The sequence below is a fragment of the Drosophila pseudoobscura genome, chromosome 5 (assembly GCF_009870125.1).
Source record: "Drosophila pseudoobscura strain MV-25-SWS-2005 chromosome 5, UCI_Dpse_MV25, whole genome shotgun sequence".
NCBI lineage: Eukaryota > Metazoa > Arthropoda > Insecta > Diptera > Drosophilidae > Drosophila > Drosophila pseudoobscura.
Genome location: NC_046682.1, coordinates 331412 through 345511, shown reverse-complemented (window position 1 = coordinate 345511; position 14100 = coordinate 331412). Strand labels below are relative to the sequence as shown.

At 44.0% G+C, this 14100-nt stretch overlaps 1 protein-coding gene and 1 long non-coding RNA gene across 7 annotated transcripts in view; both read right to left on the bottom strand.

Annotated features, from left to right (window-relative positions):
• Positions 1-12267, bottom strand: part of ORY (Occludin-Related Y) — a 52773-nt gene extending 40506 nt beyond the window's left edge. The window contains exons 1-2 of one of the 5 annotated variants that reach the window (XM_033381333.1): positions 12000-12267; positions 11591-11940 (exon numbers count right to left, since the gene is read on the bottom strand). In XM_033381333.1, coding sequence (XP_033237224.1) covers positions 11591-11940; positions 12000-12155 — 506 coding nt within the window. In that variant the 5' untranslated portion in view covers positions 12156-12267. The remainder of the gene's footprint in view (positions 1-11590; positions 11941-11999) is intronic. The other 4 variants (XM_033381332.1, XM_033381330.1, XM_033381331.1 and 1 more) reach the window with 4 other exon arrangements.
• LOC117184344 (uncharacterized) lies at positions 5320-6335 on the bottom strand. Of its 2 annotated transcripts, none has more exons than XR_004469645.1 (2): positions 5903-6335; positions 5320-5795 (listed from the first exon to the last, which is right to left on the bottom strand). It is a non-coding gene; the product is annotated as an uncharacterized lncRNA (long non-coding RNA). The 2 variants fall into 2 exon arrangements; XR_004469644.1 differs by having other exon boundaries at positions 5320-5824; positions 5903-6334.
• Positions 12268-14100: the final 1833 nt, after the last annotated feature.

Sequence of the window (14100 nt, the reverse complement as noted above, 5' to 3'; positions counted from 1 at the left end):
TAGTGTCGTTTTGCGTCCTCTTTCCTCGTCGTTTTCGGGTCTGCGTCGTTTTGTAGCCTCGTCGTTTTGTAGCCTCGTCGTTTTGTAGCTCTGTAGCTCTTCGTCGTTTTGTAGCTCTGTAGATCTTCGTCGTTAGCTACCTCTGCTCTCTGAACCTTGACGAAAACGAATGGAGTCGTTTTGCGTCCTCTTTCCTCTTTATTTTCGTTTCTCACAGCCGCTTCTCGGCATCTGCTTTCGTCTGATCTTCGTTGCTTCGTTCGTCGTAATTTCACAATGTTGCGCAAAACTTGATGGTATTGGCAACTTGTACACGAATACACATTCACTTGTGGTTCTATCCCGGTTGAGCCCCCAAATTGTAGGGATCCTTGGTGGGCTCCCTACAAGTGAGTAAGAATCCGCTCCAGAAACTCCATCAAATATACGCCACACGTCGTTGTATTATTTTTATTTTAATAAATGGTTACAAATAGGTTTCTTAGCATAGTTCTTTTCGCACGTCTGCTCGCTTCTGCAGTCGAACTCTTACTTACTATCGATATATCTTCCTCTACCCTTGACTATCCCTAGCGATAGATCGATACTCATTAAAGGGCTGCCAACCCTACATAAACAACCCACAGGAGTTTATTGACACCTCACTTAAGTGTCTCCCAAACTGTTAGACATAGTCAAGGGGTCCTAGAGGACCCCTCCTTCTCGAGGGCCCAAAACCAACTGACTAGGCCAGTATAACCTCAGGAAAGACAGCTGGGAAAATATATTACAGCTATGGAGGAATTACTACCCTCCAAAGCACCAATATTCCCGGACACTCAGGACGACCGAAATCATTTAGTGAATCGTGGTCTTCACAGCAGCGTGCACCCATAAACTTATAGAAGAAAAAGGAACCCCACTGGTGGTCAAAATAATTAGACATCCTACATGGACGCTGCAGGACTTTCTTCAACGGAGCCAAAAGCACTAACGAGGAGTAGCATTGAGGAGACTATAAAATCATTCTGGCACGGAATCACACTGTGCACAGTGTCAAAACTTGATTCATTTCTCCTTTTCACACTATCTGAGAATTGCACTCACACTTGCTTTTTTTGACAGTTCAACTGAATCATGACTCTAGCTCATACATGAGAATGTTGTCAATGTGTTTTTGTAGACAGTGTGAAATATTGATATTGTCCGAGTAGTACACGATTCAGTTAAGCGAGATGGGGTAATTTTTGTAATACTCATCGAGCCGGCACAACTCACTAGAAAGAGCTCGGTAATTCGGATGGAGCGCATCCTTAGAAAAACGGTACATTAGCAGGCTAGTTAGCAGTATCGAACGCATCATCCCATCATCCCATCATGACCTTTCAGAAAAAGAGGCGAGCAGAAATGGCAGCAATACGTCTGATAGACTAAGCCAAATCATCCATTTTAAATAAAAATAATATATTACAAAATCGACCCTACATATTCACATTTGGATCAAAGCTAGACAACCAGGTTGGAGGAGGAATCTACTCAGAGCCGCTATATATTAGGCCAAGCCGCGATTAAATCGCTAAATTTGATTCCCTCAAACTCGGCCACAGTTGAAAACTGCCACAAATCTCTGGCTAGATTCACACAGCGATTCCTAAAGACAAGGAGGATATTTGTCGACCAAGGGCCACCTGTAAGCTCAACTTAAAAGAGCAGGGACTAGACGGTATTTCTTCTGCTTCTTTTTAGGCCGAGCCACAAAAAGGCTACAACATTTGTGCTTAGCCTTCATAAATGACATGTCAGAAATGTCCACAATATGTCCCAGAGATGTGTGCAACACCCAGAAGGAAGCATTTTCGACCCAATAGGTTAGGTTAGGTTAAGGAGGTAGCCGGGAGGGGGGGGATAAGAGCCTCCCGCCCCCAAGCTCACTTGGACCTATAAAAGGTCCGTTGTGTTGCCGCATGGGCATGTGCCTCTTCTCGTTGCCTGAACCGTGAGAGCATACTACTGCAGGTTAAGGGCAGTCCTATCCGGTGGCTTGGATGTATTTGGACAAGGTCCCTGGTTTGATTTCGGACAGGTCCGAAATGTCCGTGAGGAAAGCGGCCCCGAGAATACGAACACGACGATTTTTAAGGGCTGGGCAGTGGCAGAAGAAGTGGGGACCGATTCCTCCTCCTCCTCGTCGCGACAACTCCTGCAGAAGTCGTTATGAGGGATTGACTGTCTAGAGGCATGAGTGCCGATCTGCCAGTGTCCCGTAATGGCTCTAGTAACTGCAGAGCACTGTGCTCTGCTGAGTTTATACAGCTCTGCTGAGCGCTTCTTCGATCGATATGGCCATATCAAACTTGAGACTTTACAGGAAACGGTTTGCTGCCATCTCCTATTGGCATTTTGCTCGAACAATTCGTGCGTTAGGAGCCTGCACGTAGCCAAGGGAATCGCTACTTGCTCCCTCTCCGATAGGAGAGGAATCGTAGTACCCTGCCTGGCTAGCTCGTCGGCGGCGTTGTTCCCCTCGATGTCCCTGTGGCCGGGGACCCATATAAGGAAGAGATCTAACTGCTCTGCGATCTCGTGCAGAGACCTGCGGCAGTCATTTACAGTCGCTGAGTTCGACGATATTGAGCATAGAGCTTTGATAGCTGCTAGGCTGTCCGAGAAGACGCACACTAAGTGCGTATCTAGAAGTAGTTTGGAGACGATCGAAATGGCCTCCTTGATGGCTACAACTTCCGCTTGGAACACACTACAGTGATCCCGGCTGAAGCAATGACTGATGTTCAGCTCGCTGCAGTAGACTCCGCCTCCCACGCGGCCGTCTAGCTTTGAGCCATCAGTGTAGAAGTGGACCGCATTTGCAGGTCCTGGTTCGCCCATCTCCCAGTCCTCCCTAGGTGGGATTGATACCTGGAAGGGCGTCGAGAGGTGATCACTAGGAATACAGTTCTGTCCTCTCTGGTAATTGCGGGAGTCTCATCAGGATTCCCGAGTGCCCAACCGCGGATGCTTTCCACAGTCTAGCTTCTGGTTCTTCTGGTTGCCACCTTCTTTCCTATGAGATCAACAGGGAGGAGGTCCAGCACAGTATCCAGGGATTCCCCTGGAGTAGTGCGTAGCCCGCCAGTTATGCATAGCTCTGCCATGCGTTGAACTCTGCTGAGTTTATTGAGGCCTGTCCATTTGTCCAAGGCTGGCCACCATACCACCACTCCATAGAGCATGATTGGTCGTATGATGGCGGTGTAGAGCCACCGAACTATATAGGGGGTCATTCCCCATTTTAGTCCGATGGCTTTCCTGCAAGTGTAGAGGGCCACTGTGGCCTTCTTTACTCTATCCTCTATGCTCAATTTCCAATCGAGCTTTCTATCGAGGATTAGGCCAAGATACTTGGCGATGTTGCTGAAGACTAGCGTTTCCCCACATAGTCTTGGGGGAATCAATACCGGAACTTTGTACTTCCTAGTGAAAAGCACCAGTTCCGTTTTAGACGGGTTGACGCCTAACCCGCATTTGTCTGCCCATTTCGACATTTTCGTGAGAGTACTTGTCATGCACTCACACAACGTCAGCGGAAATTTTACGGAGAATGCTATAGCAACAACGTCCGCATACGCCACCACACGGCAGCCACCCCCTCTATCTCCCGCAGCAGTGTGTTCACTGCCACGTTCCATAGGAGGGGCGAGAGGACTCCGCCCTGCGGTGTGCCTCTGCTGACAAATCTGGTACACGTTGACGTCGCCAGTGATGCCTCAACCGTCCTGCATTGTAGCATCTGATCGATCAGGCTCACCGTCCTGGAGTCAACGCCCAGATCCGTCAGTGCACCCGTGATGGCGGTCGGAAGGATGTTGTTAAAGGCGCCTTCTATGTCGAGAAAGGCTACTAGGGTGTACTCCTTAAAGTTAAGGGACGCTTCGATGATCGATGTGATCGAGTGTAGGGCCGTTTCGGTGGATCTTCTCTTCCGATAGGCATGCTGGGAGTCTGAGATCAGACTGGACGGAATGCACGCCGTGAGATGCAGCCCCAGGAGCCGCTCCATCGCCTTTAGAAGAAAAGACGATAGACTTATGGGTCTGAAATCTTTTGGGGCAGTGTACGAGGGCTTGCCTGCCTTGGGTATGAATACGACTTTGGTCTGAAGCCAGGTGTCAGGAATGCACCCGTAGGAGAAGATTCCCTCGTAAATTACTTTGAGCCAGTTAGTGGCTTTATGTCCCGCGTGAATCAGTTGGGCAGGGAAAATGCCGTCTGGCCCCGCGGACTTGTTGGGTTTAAAGCTTCTGATCGCCCAAGAAATGTTTTCCTGGCTTAGCAGTCTCAGGATGGCATTTGAGGCGACAGAAGGAGGCGCGAGGTAGTTGGGTCTGTTTTCATCGCAGTCAGGGAAGTGGGTATTTAGGAGAAGATTTAGCGACTCCTTGCTGGACGTAGTCCACGACTGGTCGGTGTTCTTCAAGTAGCCCAGGGTTGGTGTTGTCTTCGAGAGAACTCTGCGCAAGCGTGAGGTTTCTGAGTTACTCTCGATTTCGCTGCAGAACTTACGCCAGGAGGCGCGTTTGGCTTTTCTAAGTTCTTTGTTGTAGGTTGACAGACTGTCCTTATATTCGGCCCAGTTTTGCTCAACGTTTTCAGCCTTAGCTTTATTGAAGAGTCTCCGGGAGGCTTTCCGGAGTTCACCCAGTTTCGGATTCCACCATGCTTTGTCGAGCGCCTTATTGCAGGCGTCGGTAAAGATCTTAAGAAGACGAGTCGTGGCCTCCGTGGAGAACTCCTCCTCAGATGGGGGCTCAGGGAGAACACGACAGAGGTAATCAGAGTACCGAGTCCAGTTTGTCCGCCTGATGTTCCGGAATCGGACTGGCTTCGGTACCTATACCTATTCGACCCAATAATATATATATATTCTTGATCAGCATCAATAGCCGAGTCGATATTGGCATGTCTAACTGTCCGTCCCGATGAGCGCCTAGATCTCAAAGACTACATATAAGAGCTGGAGAACCCAAATATCTTGTAGACAAACGATAGTAGGCAAATCTTAATCAAATATATTTATTTAATTAATTAATTATAGAGTCCGGCCATAATTTGTATTGCTGGTTCGGGAGGTCTCTTCGCCGGAGTCGTATGTGGCTATTGTGCCAAGTTAAAGCTTGACCTGGTACTTTGCTTTCATCTTAGCGATTTCATCTTTAACAGATTCTACATGTACGTATGTACCATGCTGACCCAAAGATAGTTCTCAGTATCTTCGATTGAGCTCACTGGATTTTGTAAAAGCTTACTAAGAGAACTAAGAATGCATTCGAAATACGAATAAAATTACTAATTACTAAAAAGCTATGTGAGTGTATGTCCAAATTGGTTTGGGAGCTGCATTGTCAAAATTACCAACGTTTATAAGCCAATGTATATTAGAAGCTTAAAATTTCAGTAGATTTCTCTTCGCTTGGATGTGTTGACGCCAAATGTGAGCCCTTAGTCCAAATGGACACCCAGGTATGTTACCTCGGTTGTCTGAGGAATCTTGATGTTGTTCAGAGACACTGGTGCGAAAGTTTGTCTGTTCAGGGTAAAGGTGTTTGTACTTTTGCTCCAGTCTGCTAGTCATTTTTCCAAGGCCACGAGATAAGATGATAAGTGTTCCGTTGCTCTTGTTGGGCCCTTGTGGTGACTTAGGATGGCAGTATCATCAGAGAATGTCGAAGTTGTTGTAAGACTGCTGTGGAGACGAGAACGCTTTCCTGTGGTACTCCAGCTTCAATTGGATGATATTTAGAGGAAACCTTTAAATCTTACTGCGAAAATCCAATATTTAATGAATGTGCTATTGCATAATATTTGGATTTTGTGAATGAAGCCAGTAAGATAGTAAAAAATGGTTGTTAGTTGACAAGAAACTCACTGATAACAGTTAGACAAATACGACTCCACGGAGTCACAAACAGTTGGCTGGTCCAATCAAAAATGACGATCACCAAGCAACTGGGCTTAGCTCAGCGCTTTGCAGCAGCGGAAGTCTTCTCACCACTGATTTCTGCCGTAGCTTTAGAGACGAGGAAGAAGTGGACGCGGTGGAACACTTGCTCCTGTCCAGCTATCAGCAGAAAAAGGCTACAACACTTGGGCTCGCCCTTCATTGCTGAAATCTTAGAAATGTCCACAATATGTCCCAAAAAGATCGATAATTTTTAATGTCATCCGGATGGGTTAACTGCTGAAATTATGTCTCAAGATGTAAAAAAGGGGAGATTCCAAGCGGTTCCACAAAACGGGCCGAAATCGGTCTAAGTGGGTTAGGCAGCCCAGCATGTTAAAAATTAACAGACAAATACATCAAAACTAACTTGATTACGTTTTGTATGGAATATATACAACAACATTTAATTGTACCATACACACATACCATGATACTAGATTTTTTATTTATTTATTTTTTTTTTTTTATGGACGTTGACATGCAATGACTGCATCTATCAAGAGGCGATGCAATTACTGCACCGTCAAGTGGCCCGTGTGACACCAGCAGAAGGCTGTTACGCGCGGATCCCAGGCAAAACGCAGCCCTCCTCCCGCCCAACCGACCGAGGGGCGCTGCCGCATGACGCGCGGTGCGTAGCCGAACCAAACGCGAGCATGCAAGAAAGATAGATATTAGACTAACATTCGAGGAAAATTAGCACTAAACTTATTAAGAAATTAAGCATGCAATAAAATACAGAATACAAATACCACTACAATTACTAATTACTAGAAAGGTGTGTAAGGATTAGTAATTTAATAAGAGGAAGAGAATTAGTGTTGGATATAATATGGTAGAGGGAATTATAATCCGAGCATAAGACCCTAAACGGTTCATGCAAGGAATAATTCGATGGAAGGAACAACGGTATAAAGTTTCTAGTCAGTCTAATAGGAATCGTGAAGTTTATGCGGCTCAACAGATCAGGGCTGTCTATGTCACCCCCGATCAAGTTGTGCATAAATACCACACCAAGCATTTTTCTACGGTTAACTAAGGATGGGAGGTTTACTAATAATAGTCTACTAGAGTAAGATGGGAGTCTTACACCCGCATCCCAGTTAAGGCCCCGCAGAGCAAAGAGTAAAAAGTTTTTCTTTACTGATTCTATACGGTCTTGGTGTACTTTGTACTGAGGGCACCATACACAGGAGCCGTATTCTAAGATCGGACGAACAAGCGAGGTATAGAGAGTCTTTGTTATATAGGGGTCGTCAAGTTCTTTTGACCACCTCTTTATAAACCCAAGCACGCCCATGGCCTTATTTACCATGGTAGAAATGTGTTCGGAAAACTTTAACTTGGGGTCTAACATAACACCCAGATCATCCACCAGGGTAATTCTCTCAAGAGAACCCCCAAATAGGGTGTAGGGAGCCAACAAAGGGCTAGAACGAAGAAATGTCATAACTTTGCATTTCGAGGCATTAAGGTGTAACAAGTTTGCACAACACCATGACTGAAAGCTATTGAGATCGGATTGCAAGCGTGAATGAAATGAAATGTCCTTGTACTGGACACAGAGTTTAACATCATCCGTATACATAAGTACTCGAGAGTATGTTAATACTGAAGGCAAGTCATTAATAAAGAGTGTGAAGAGTAAGGGGCCTAGATGGCTGTCCTGTGGTACTCCCGAAGAAACTTTTACTGGTAAAGAGAGGGAGTTTTTGAAGAGGACTCTTTGAGACCTAGAACAAAGATAGCTAGAAATCCATCTCAGGAGGTTGGGCGGATACCCTAAAAGGTCAAGTTTATGTGCTAAAAGGGAATGGTTTACAGAGTCGAATGCTTTACTAAAGTCGGTGTAAATAACATCCGTCTGTAAGTTACCTTGAAAGCCTTTAATAATGAAAGCGGTAAACTCTAACAAGTTCGTGGTGGTTGATCGCCGCCTTATAAATCCATGCTGAGTTGGAGATATAAGTGACTTGCAGAGATGTTGCAAGTGCGGAGTTAAAACCTTCTCAAACAATTTGGGAATAGCGGATAACTATGCTATACCTCTATAATTTTTTGCATCAGACTTGCTACCTTTTTTATGGAAAGGAATTATAAACGATTTCTTCCAGATTGGGGGCAAGCAAGAGAAATCAATGGACAGGGTGAATAGTTTAAGCAAAGATCCACACAGAGCTTCGGCGCAGTACCTGAGTACACAACCTGGAACCCCGTCTAGACCCGGTGAAAACACCGGCTTAACTAGTCGAAGATCATGAAGTAGGGAATATTCATTTAACAAGGGACTGAAAATGCCGTTCGACTTCGGTAAACCGTATGGGTACAGTTGACCAGAGTAGCTTTCCTCAGAATAGGTGGTTTGGAAAAACTGGGCAAAAAGATCGGCAATTGCCTGATCATTATTTGCCGACGTATTACAAAATGATAGCGAGGATGGGTGTGTGGACGTTCTACGCTTACTGTTTACGAAGCAGTAAAACTGTTTAGGGTCCTGAGAAAAACGTATCCTGCAACGAGATTGGTAGTTCTTATAGCATTGAGCATTAAGAACTGAAAAGTTTGACCGAGCTATTACATAACGAGAGTGAGAAGTAGGAGAACCCACTTCTTGAAATTTTTTATAAAGTCTTGATTTTAAGTTTTTTAGACTGGATAACTCTTTGGTAAACCAAGGGGGTTTTCCAGATCTAATCGGACAAGAAAGCGGGACACAGGAATCAAAAAATGTGCCAAGAGCATTGTAAAAAATGTTTGTGCCTTTTGTGACATCAGTGCACAAGTACAAAGCGGACCAATCAAAATCCCTAATTAGGTTATTAAGCTTCGCAAACTCGGCTTTACGAAAGCAGCGGACACGTTCAGGTAGTCTACTCGACCGATCCAATACAGTTGGTCCTATGTCTAGCGACACCTCGAAAGTAGGGTGGTAGGCGTCTTCAGGTATAGTGAGCGGAAGGGCTCGGGTTAACAACACTATGGTCGGATCCGATACAAAGCATAGATCAAGCAATCGACCCAAGGAATTTTTCACATGATTGACTTGAGACAGGGACAGGTCAAGCAAGCCGTCAACAAAGTCATGTCGTGACATGGGCACTAGGATACTAGACTCGTTTACCGAAGACCAAACATTTCCTGGCAAGTTGAAGTCACCAAGAACTATCATACGATCTTTATCAGATAGCGAGGAAGCAACAGCGGTTAAAGCGGACAAGTGCTGCTCATAAATTGAAATATCCGAAGAAGGTGGGATATACGAGCAAGTAATGAATATAGCGAAAGCGGGAAGAATCAGTTTTACACACAGGAATTCCAGATCCTGTTGAACTTTGACTGTGAAGTGTTCTGACGTGAAGTAAGAGTCCACTGCAATTAGAACTCCTCCTGCACGTCGGGACGAACGGTCCTTTCTAAAAGTTGTGTACCGACCTGCCAAAACCTCGGAACTAAGAATGTCCGGCTTTAACCAGGTTTCACTAAACACAATAACGTGGGAAGCAAATGCAACACTATCCCGGAAAAGAATGCTGAGCTTACTACGCAAGCCTCTTACATTCTGATAGGTTACTAAAAGAGAAGTTAGTTTTTTGGAAAGGTTGGAGCAAGACGGGAAGTTGAGGTTGAGGGTGGCACGCTGGAAAGATTTGGAAGCGATATGGGGGGCCTATTCTTCTTCTTAGCCTTAAACTCCTTCACCACCAAATGCTCCGGCCAAAATTTGGTGGAGCAAATGGTGTCAAATTGAGTTGGGGAGATGCTTATCTTAAACGACGCTATCTCCCTGGCATAAGAGAAGTTAAATTTCTCCACCTTTAAACCCACGGCTTTTATTTTGCTTTGAATGAAAGCAGTTACATCATTAGATGTGAGGTCAGGGGTCAGGTCTAGTACCTGTGGTGGCAATATCCGGAACGTCTATTTACTGGTGGGATCGGGATAGACGGGACAACTAGTGAACGTGCGGACACCACGGACACGGACGCTGCAGACGTACTTGGCTGCACATTCTCCGAGGCGATGAATTCGGCTACCGAATCTGCATCGCCAGCAGCTTTCGTTGCCTTTGGAGTGGCAAACGAGATCAACTGCTGCACACTTGGAGTGGTTGGAGTCAGTTTTTCGGCGGCGCACGGCTGAGTGACGGTTGGCACTTGCAGGTCCCGCGGAGTGACCTTTTTGCGCCTCGGAGACTCATTCAGCAGTTTTAAACCGCTAAACTGAGCCTCCATGGCTAGGAGACGATCGTATTGGTTTTTGAAACCAACGGTCAGCTCCTTAAAGCCACTCCGCGTCTGCCTCATGAAAGCCACCATGTTTTTCTCCACCGCACGGCATGCCTCGCAACTGTAATGTAGTCCATTACGTTTGGCTATAGCATCACTCACGAGGCCAGAAAATCCCGCGCATTTTGCGTGGACTACGCTGTCGCAGAGCCAGCAGGGGACATTCGGCTGATCGTGAGTGATCTGCTTCTTGCAGGTTTTTTTGGCGCAGACCACAGCGAATTCCATTTTTATTTTTATTATTTAAATATTTTCTTAAGAAAATTTGCAAAAAAAAAATTAAAATTAAAAAAATTAAAAATTTCCAAAACAAATTGGTATCAGACCAATGTGCCAGACAACGCTCAAAGCGGAATTGGTAAGAAAAAAAAGAGAGCAGAGTGGAGAGCGGTTATAGCGAGAGCTACTAGACAGAGAGCGCTATTGCTCAGAAAGTTGAAAGAGCGAGAGAGAAAGAACAGTTACTGAGGTTGAGGTGATAGCGAGAGAGTGATAAGACAACAAAAGCTACCAGATGAGAGCGGACTGCAATGCAATACTCACTCACTGCAACAACACAACACAACACAAGCCGACGCCGAAAAATAAAAAGTTAAATAATATTTTAACACAAATCAAAAGGCATACTCGCGTAAAAGAATTGGTTTCCAGATTGTTGTCTGGTTAGGGAGTATAATTAGAATTTAGTTAGGAAAACTCCGGCTGTTTATTCGAAACAAAAGGAAAAAATGCGGAGCGCAAAACAAAAACAAGTCTGATCACTACGAAAGAGAACGGATTGATTGATTTATAGATAAAGATGATATATTTCATTGGAGCACCTACGCAAACACTGGTCGTGAACATTGCCTCGAGAAATAGAAACATCAGAATGAAAATACACGCTTTGTTTGAAAAAAGTTGGAGGAAAGACAACTGTATAACTGCAACCGTATAGTCATCAGGCTAACTGTTACTTTCTTTTAGGTTCTGCCAATTTTAGCCGAATCCCACATCTACAAGAGGAGAAGTTCCAGCCAACTCCAGACGATTGTCGTATCAGCAGAAGTGAAGGGAATCAATTGGTGGCAAAGGACGCCAAATTCTCTAAGGAATCTCGTTGCCGCCATCTCTAACCTAGGATCATCGTATCATCATTGCCCTTCTGGGTGTATGTAAGAGTGGCTCTCAACTTACGTGCGGGTCCTGACTTTGCTGCTTGAAAGCAGCACAATGATGTTGGAAATGATCGGGGAAAGAGATCACTTATACACATGTAGTATCTGGCTTATATTCCTTGCATCCCACAAAATTAAGATTAAGATGAATTAAGAATACTATTACTTACTCTGCCGCGTCATCTGTTAGTCCACTATTTATATCTCCAAGACCATCACACTTTATTAGGACTTCTTGCAATTTCTCTTGGACCAACTGCTCGCGGAGAGCGGATGAATCAGATTCTTTCCATGCATCACCCAAAGCCTCTTTAAGTTTTTGCACAGCCTCTTCTGAAGTTAAGGTTAGTTCAAGAGCAAGTCGTAATTTGTTTTCAGAAGATACAATTCGTGGGCGTAAAAAATCATTATCAATGACTTCATCGACGTAGAGTCGGTGCAAATTAAAAATAATGTCAGTATATCTTTTAATTCTTGATGCCTCGAAATTGCGTTTAGCTTCCATGAGGACTTGGACCACCTTATAATATATTTTACAGTTTTTGAATCTGAACATTTTTTTTTAAATTTAATACGTACCCGGTTAGCTTCATTAAAAAAAGCTTCATTAATATCAGTAAACAAATTTAGTTCAAGAACATCCGCTTCATCCATGATTTCGTTAAAAATTAAAGGTTCTTCTATATCTGTTTCCTTAGGCTTATTTATTTTCTTCTTATCCTTTTTAGATATCATTATGGAAAATATATTTTAGTCCGTAAATGTTGCTTTTATATTGAATAGTCGGTAGACAAAATATTGACTGATTTGGCATGGCCAACATGCTCAGACATTTTTTGTATGTCCGTAAAACACTTAAAGTATTTGAAATTTTTTTCCTTTATATCTATGGTCACGGTGATCTTCATATATTTGTATGTACACTTCTAGCGCAACTTGCGTTGCTTCACCTTTTGTGGAGTCAAAGTTGCCAAAAAATTTCGGAGCTCAAAATATTTTGAGCTAAAAGTATATACAAAATGATGTCTAACAGTTTGAAAAATATATGTATATGGTGGCAGTTCTAACGTCGCACAGTGGAACATTCGGTAATTTCAGCTTGCTAAATTAATAAGTTCTGAAAATCTTCCAAACTTCTGCATGAGTGCTAAAATTACTTGAAACTCAACAATAAAGTGTCAAAGCTGAAATTTGTTATCGATGCATATTTTCCTATGTATGTAAAATGTGGAATTTTTGTTAATTTTTTGGATCTGTTCGGTCAAACTCCTTTAAGGAACAAAGTACTCAAATGACCCTCGTAAAATAGAGAGCCTACGCTCACTTTTTGTATTTACTCTCACCATTCTTGTACTAAATTCACCACTGTATTCTCTCACTTATGCCCAGTGCTCAAGCACTAAAATTTGTAATAAATAGTTATTGCCTAATGCTCACTGGATCGATCGACTTTTCTCTTTCATATATAGACATTAATTCGTTTGCAGAAAAAACGAGGGGGAACGTTGTGAGTTGCTGCTGACACCGCAACTCTACATTTATACCCGATACTTAGTCAGTATGGCTATCCTCCGGCAGACGGCCTCCGGCTAATATTAAACGACACGACAAAGAATGCGTGCGAGAGAGACAGAAAATCAGTCTGAGCGTGACGTCGGGCGCTGCGTAGCCACTGCAAATTGATTTGTTCCTTTTGGCTATAAAAATTATCTGATCTGATCTAGATTTAGCAGTCTGATAGATATGGTCGTTATCTATGATTCTGCGTTTTTAGTTTTCTCGTATCGTTGAAATTGTGGATGCCACAGATTTTCGCGTTTTGTGGGGGCGGAAGTGGGCGGGGCAAAGTTTTGAAATATTTTTGTAGCAGTGACATATCACAGAAGTCTGGATCCAAAACATCGTTGCTCTAGCTCTTATAGTCTTTGAGCACTAGGCGCTGAAGGGGACGGACGAGCGGACAGACGGACAGACAGACATTGCTCAATCGACTCGGCTATTGATGCTGATCAAGAATATATATACTTTATGGGGTCGGAAACGATTACTTCTGGACGTTACACACATCCACTTTTACCACAAATCTAAATACCCCAATACTCATTTTGAGTATCGGGTATAAAAATCGACAGAATTTTGTCATCACTATAAAAAACGAGGGGGAACGTTGTGAGTTGCTGCGGACACCGCAACTCTACAGTTATACCCGATACTAAGTCAGTATGGCTCTCCTCCGGCAGACGCCGCTAATATTAAACGACACGACAAAGAATGCGTGCGAGAGAGACAGAAAATCAGTCTGTGCGTGACGTCGGGCGCTGCGTAGCCAATGCAAATTGATTTGTTTCTTTTGGCTACACAAATTATCTGATCTGATCCAGATTCAGCAACCGGATAGATTTTCTATGATTCTGCGTTTTTAGTTTTCTCGAATCTGCAATATTGTGGATGCAACAGATTTTCGTCCTTTGTGGGGGCGGATGGGGGTGGGGCGAAATTCTGAGATATACGTTTTATGGTGACATCTTAAAGGAGTGTGTGTACCAAATTTGGTTACTCTAGCCTTAATAGTCTCTGAGATTTGTGGTTGCCTCAGATTTTCGTCCTTTGCCGGGGCGAAATTTTGACACAAAACGGTCAAGGTCCGATATCACAGGAGTGTGGATACCAAATTTGGTTG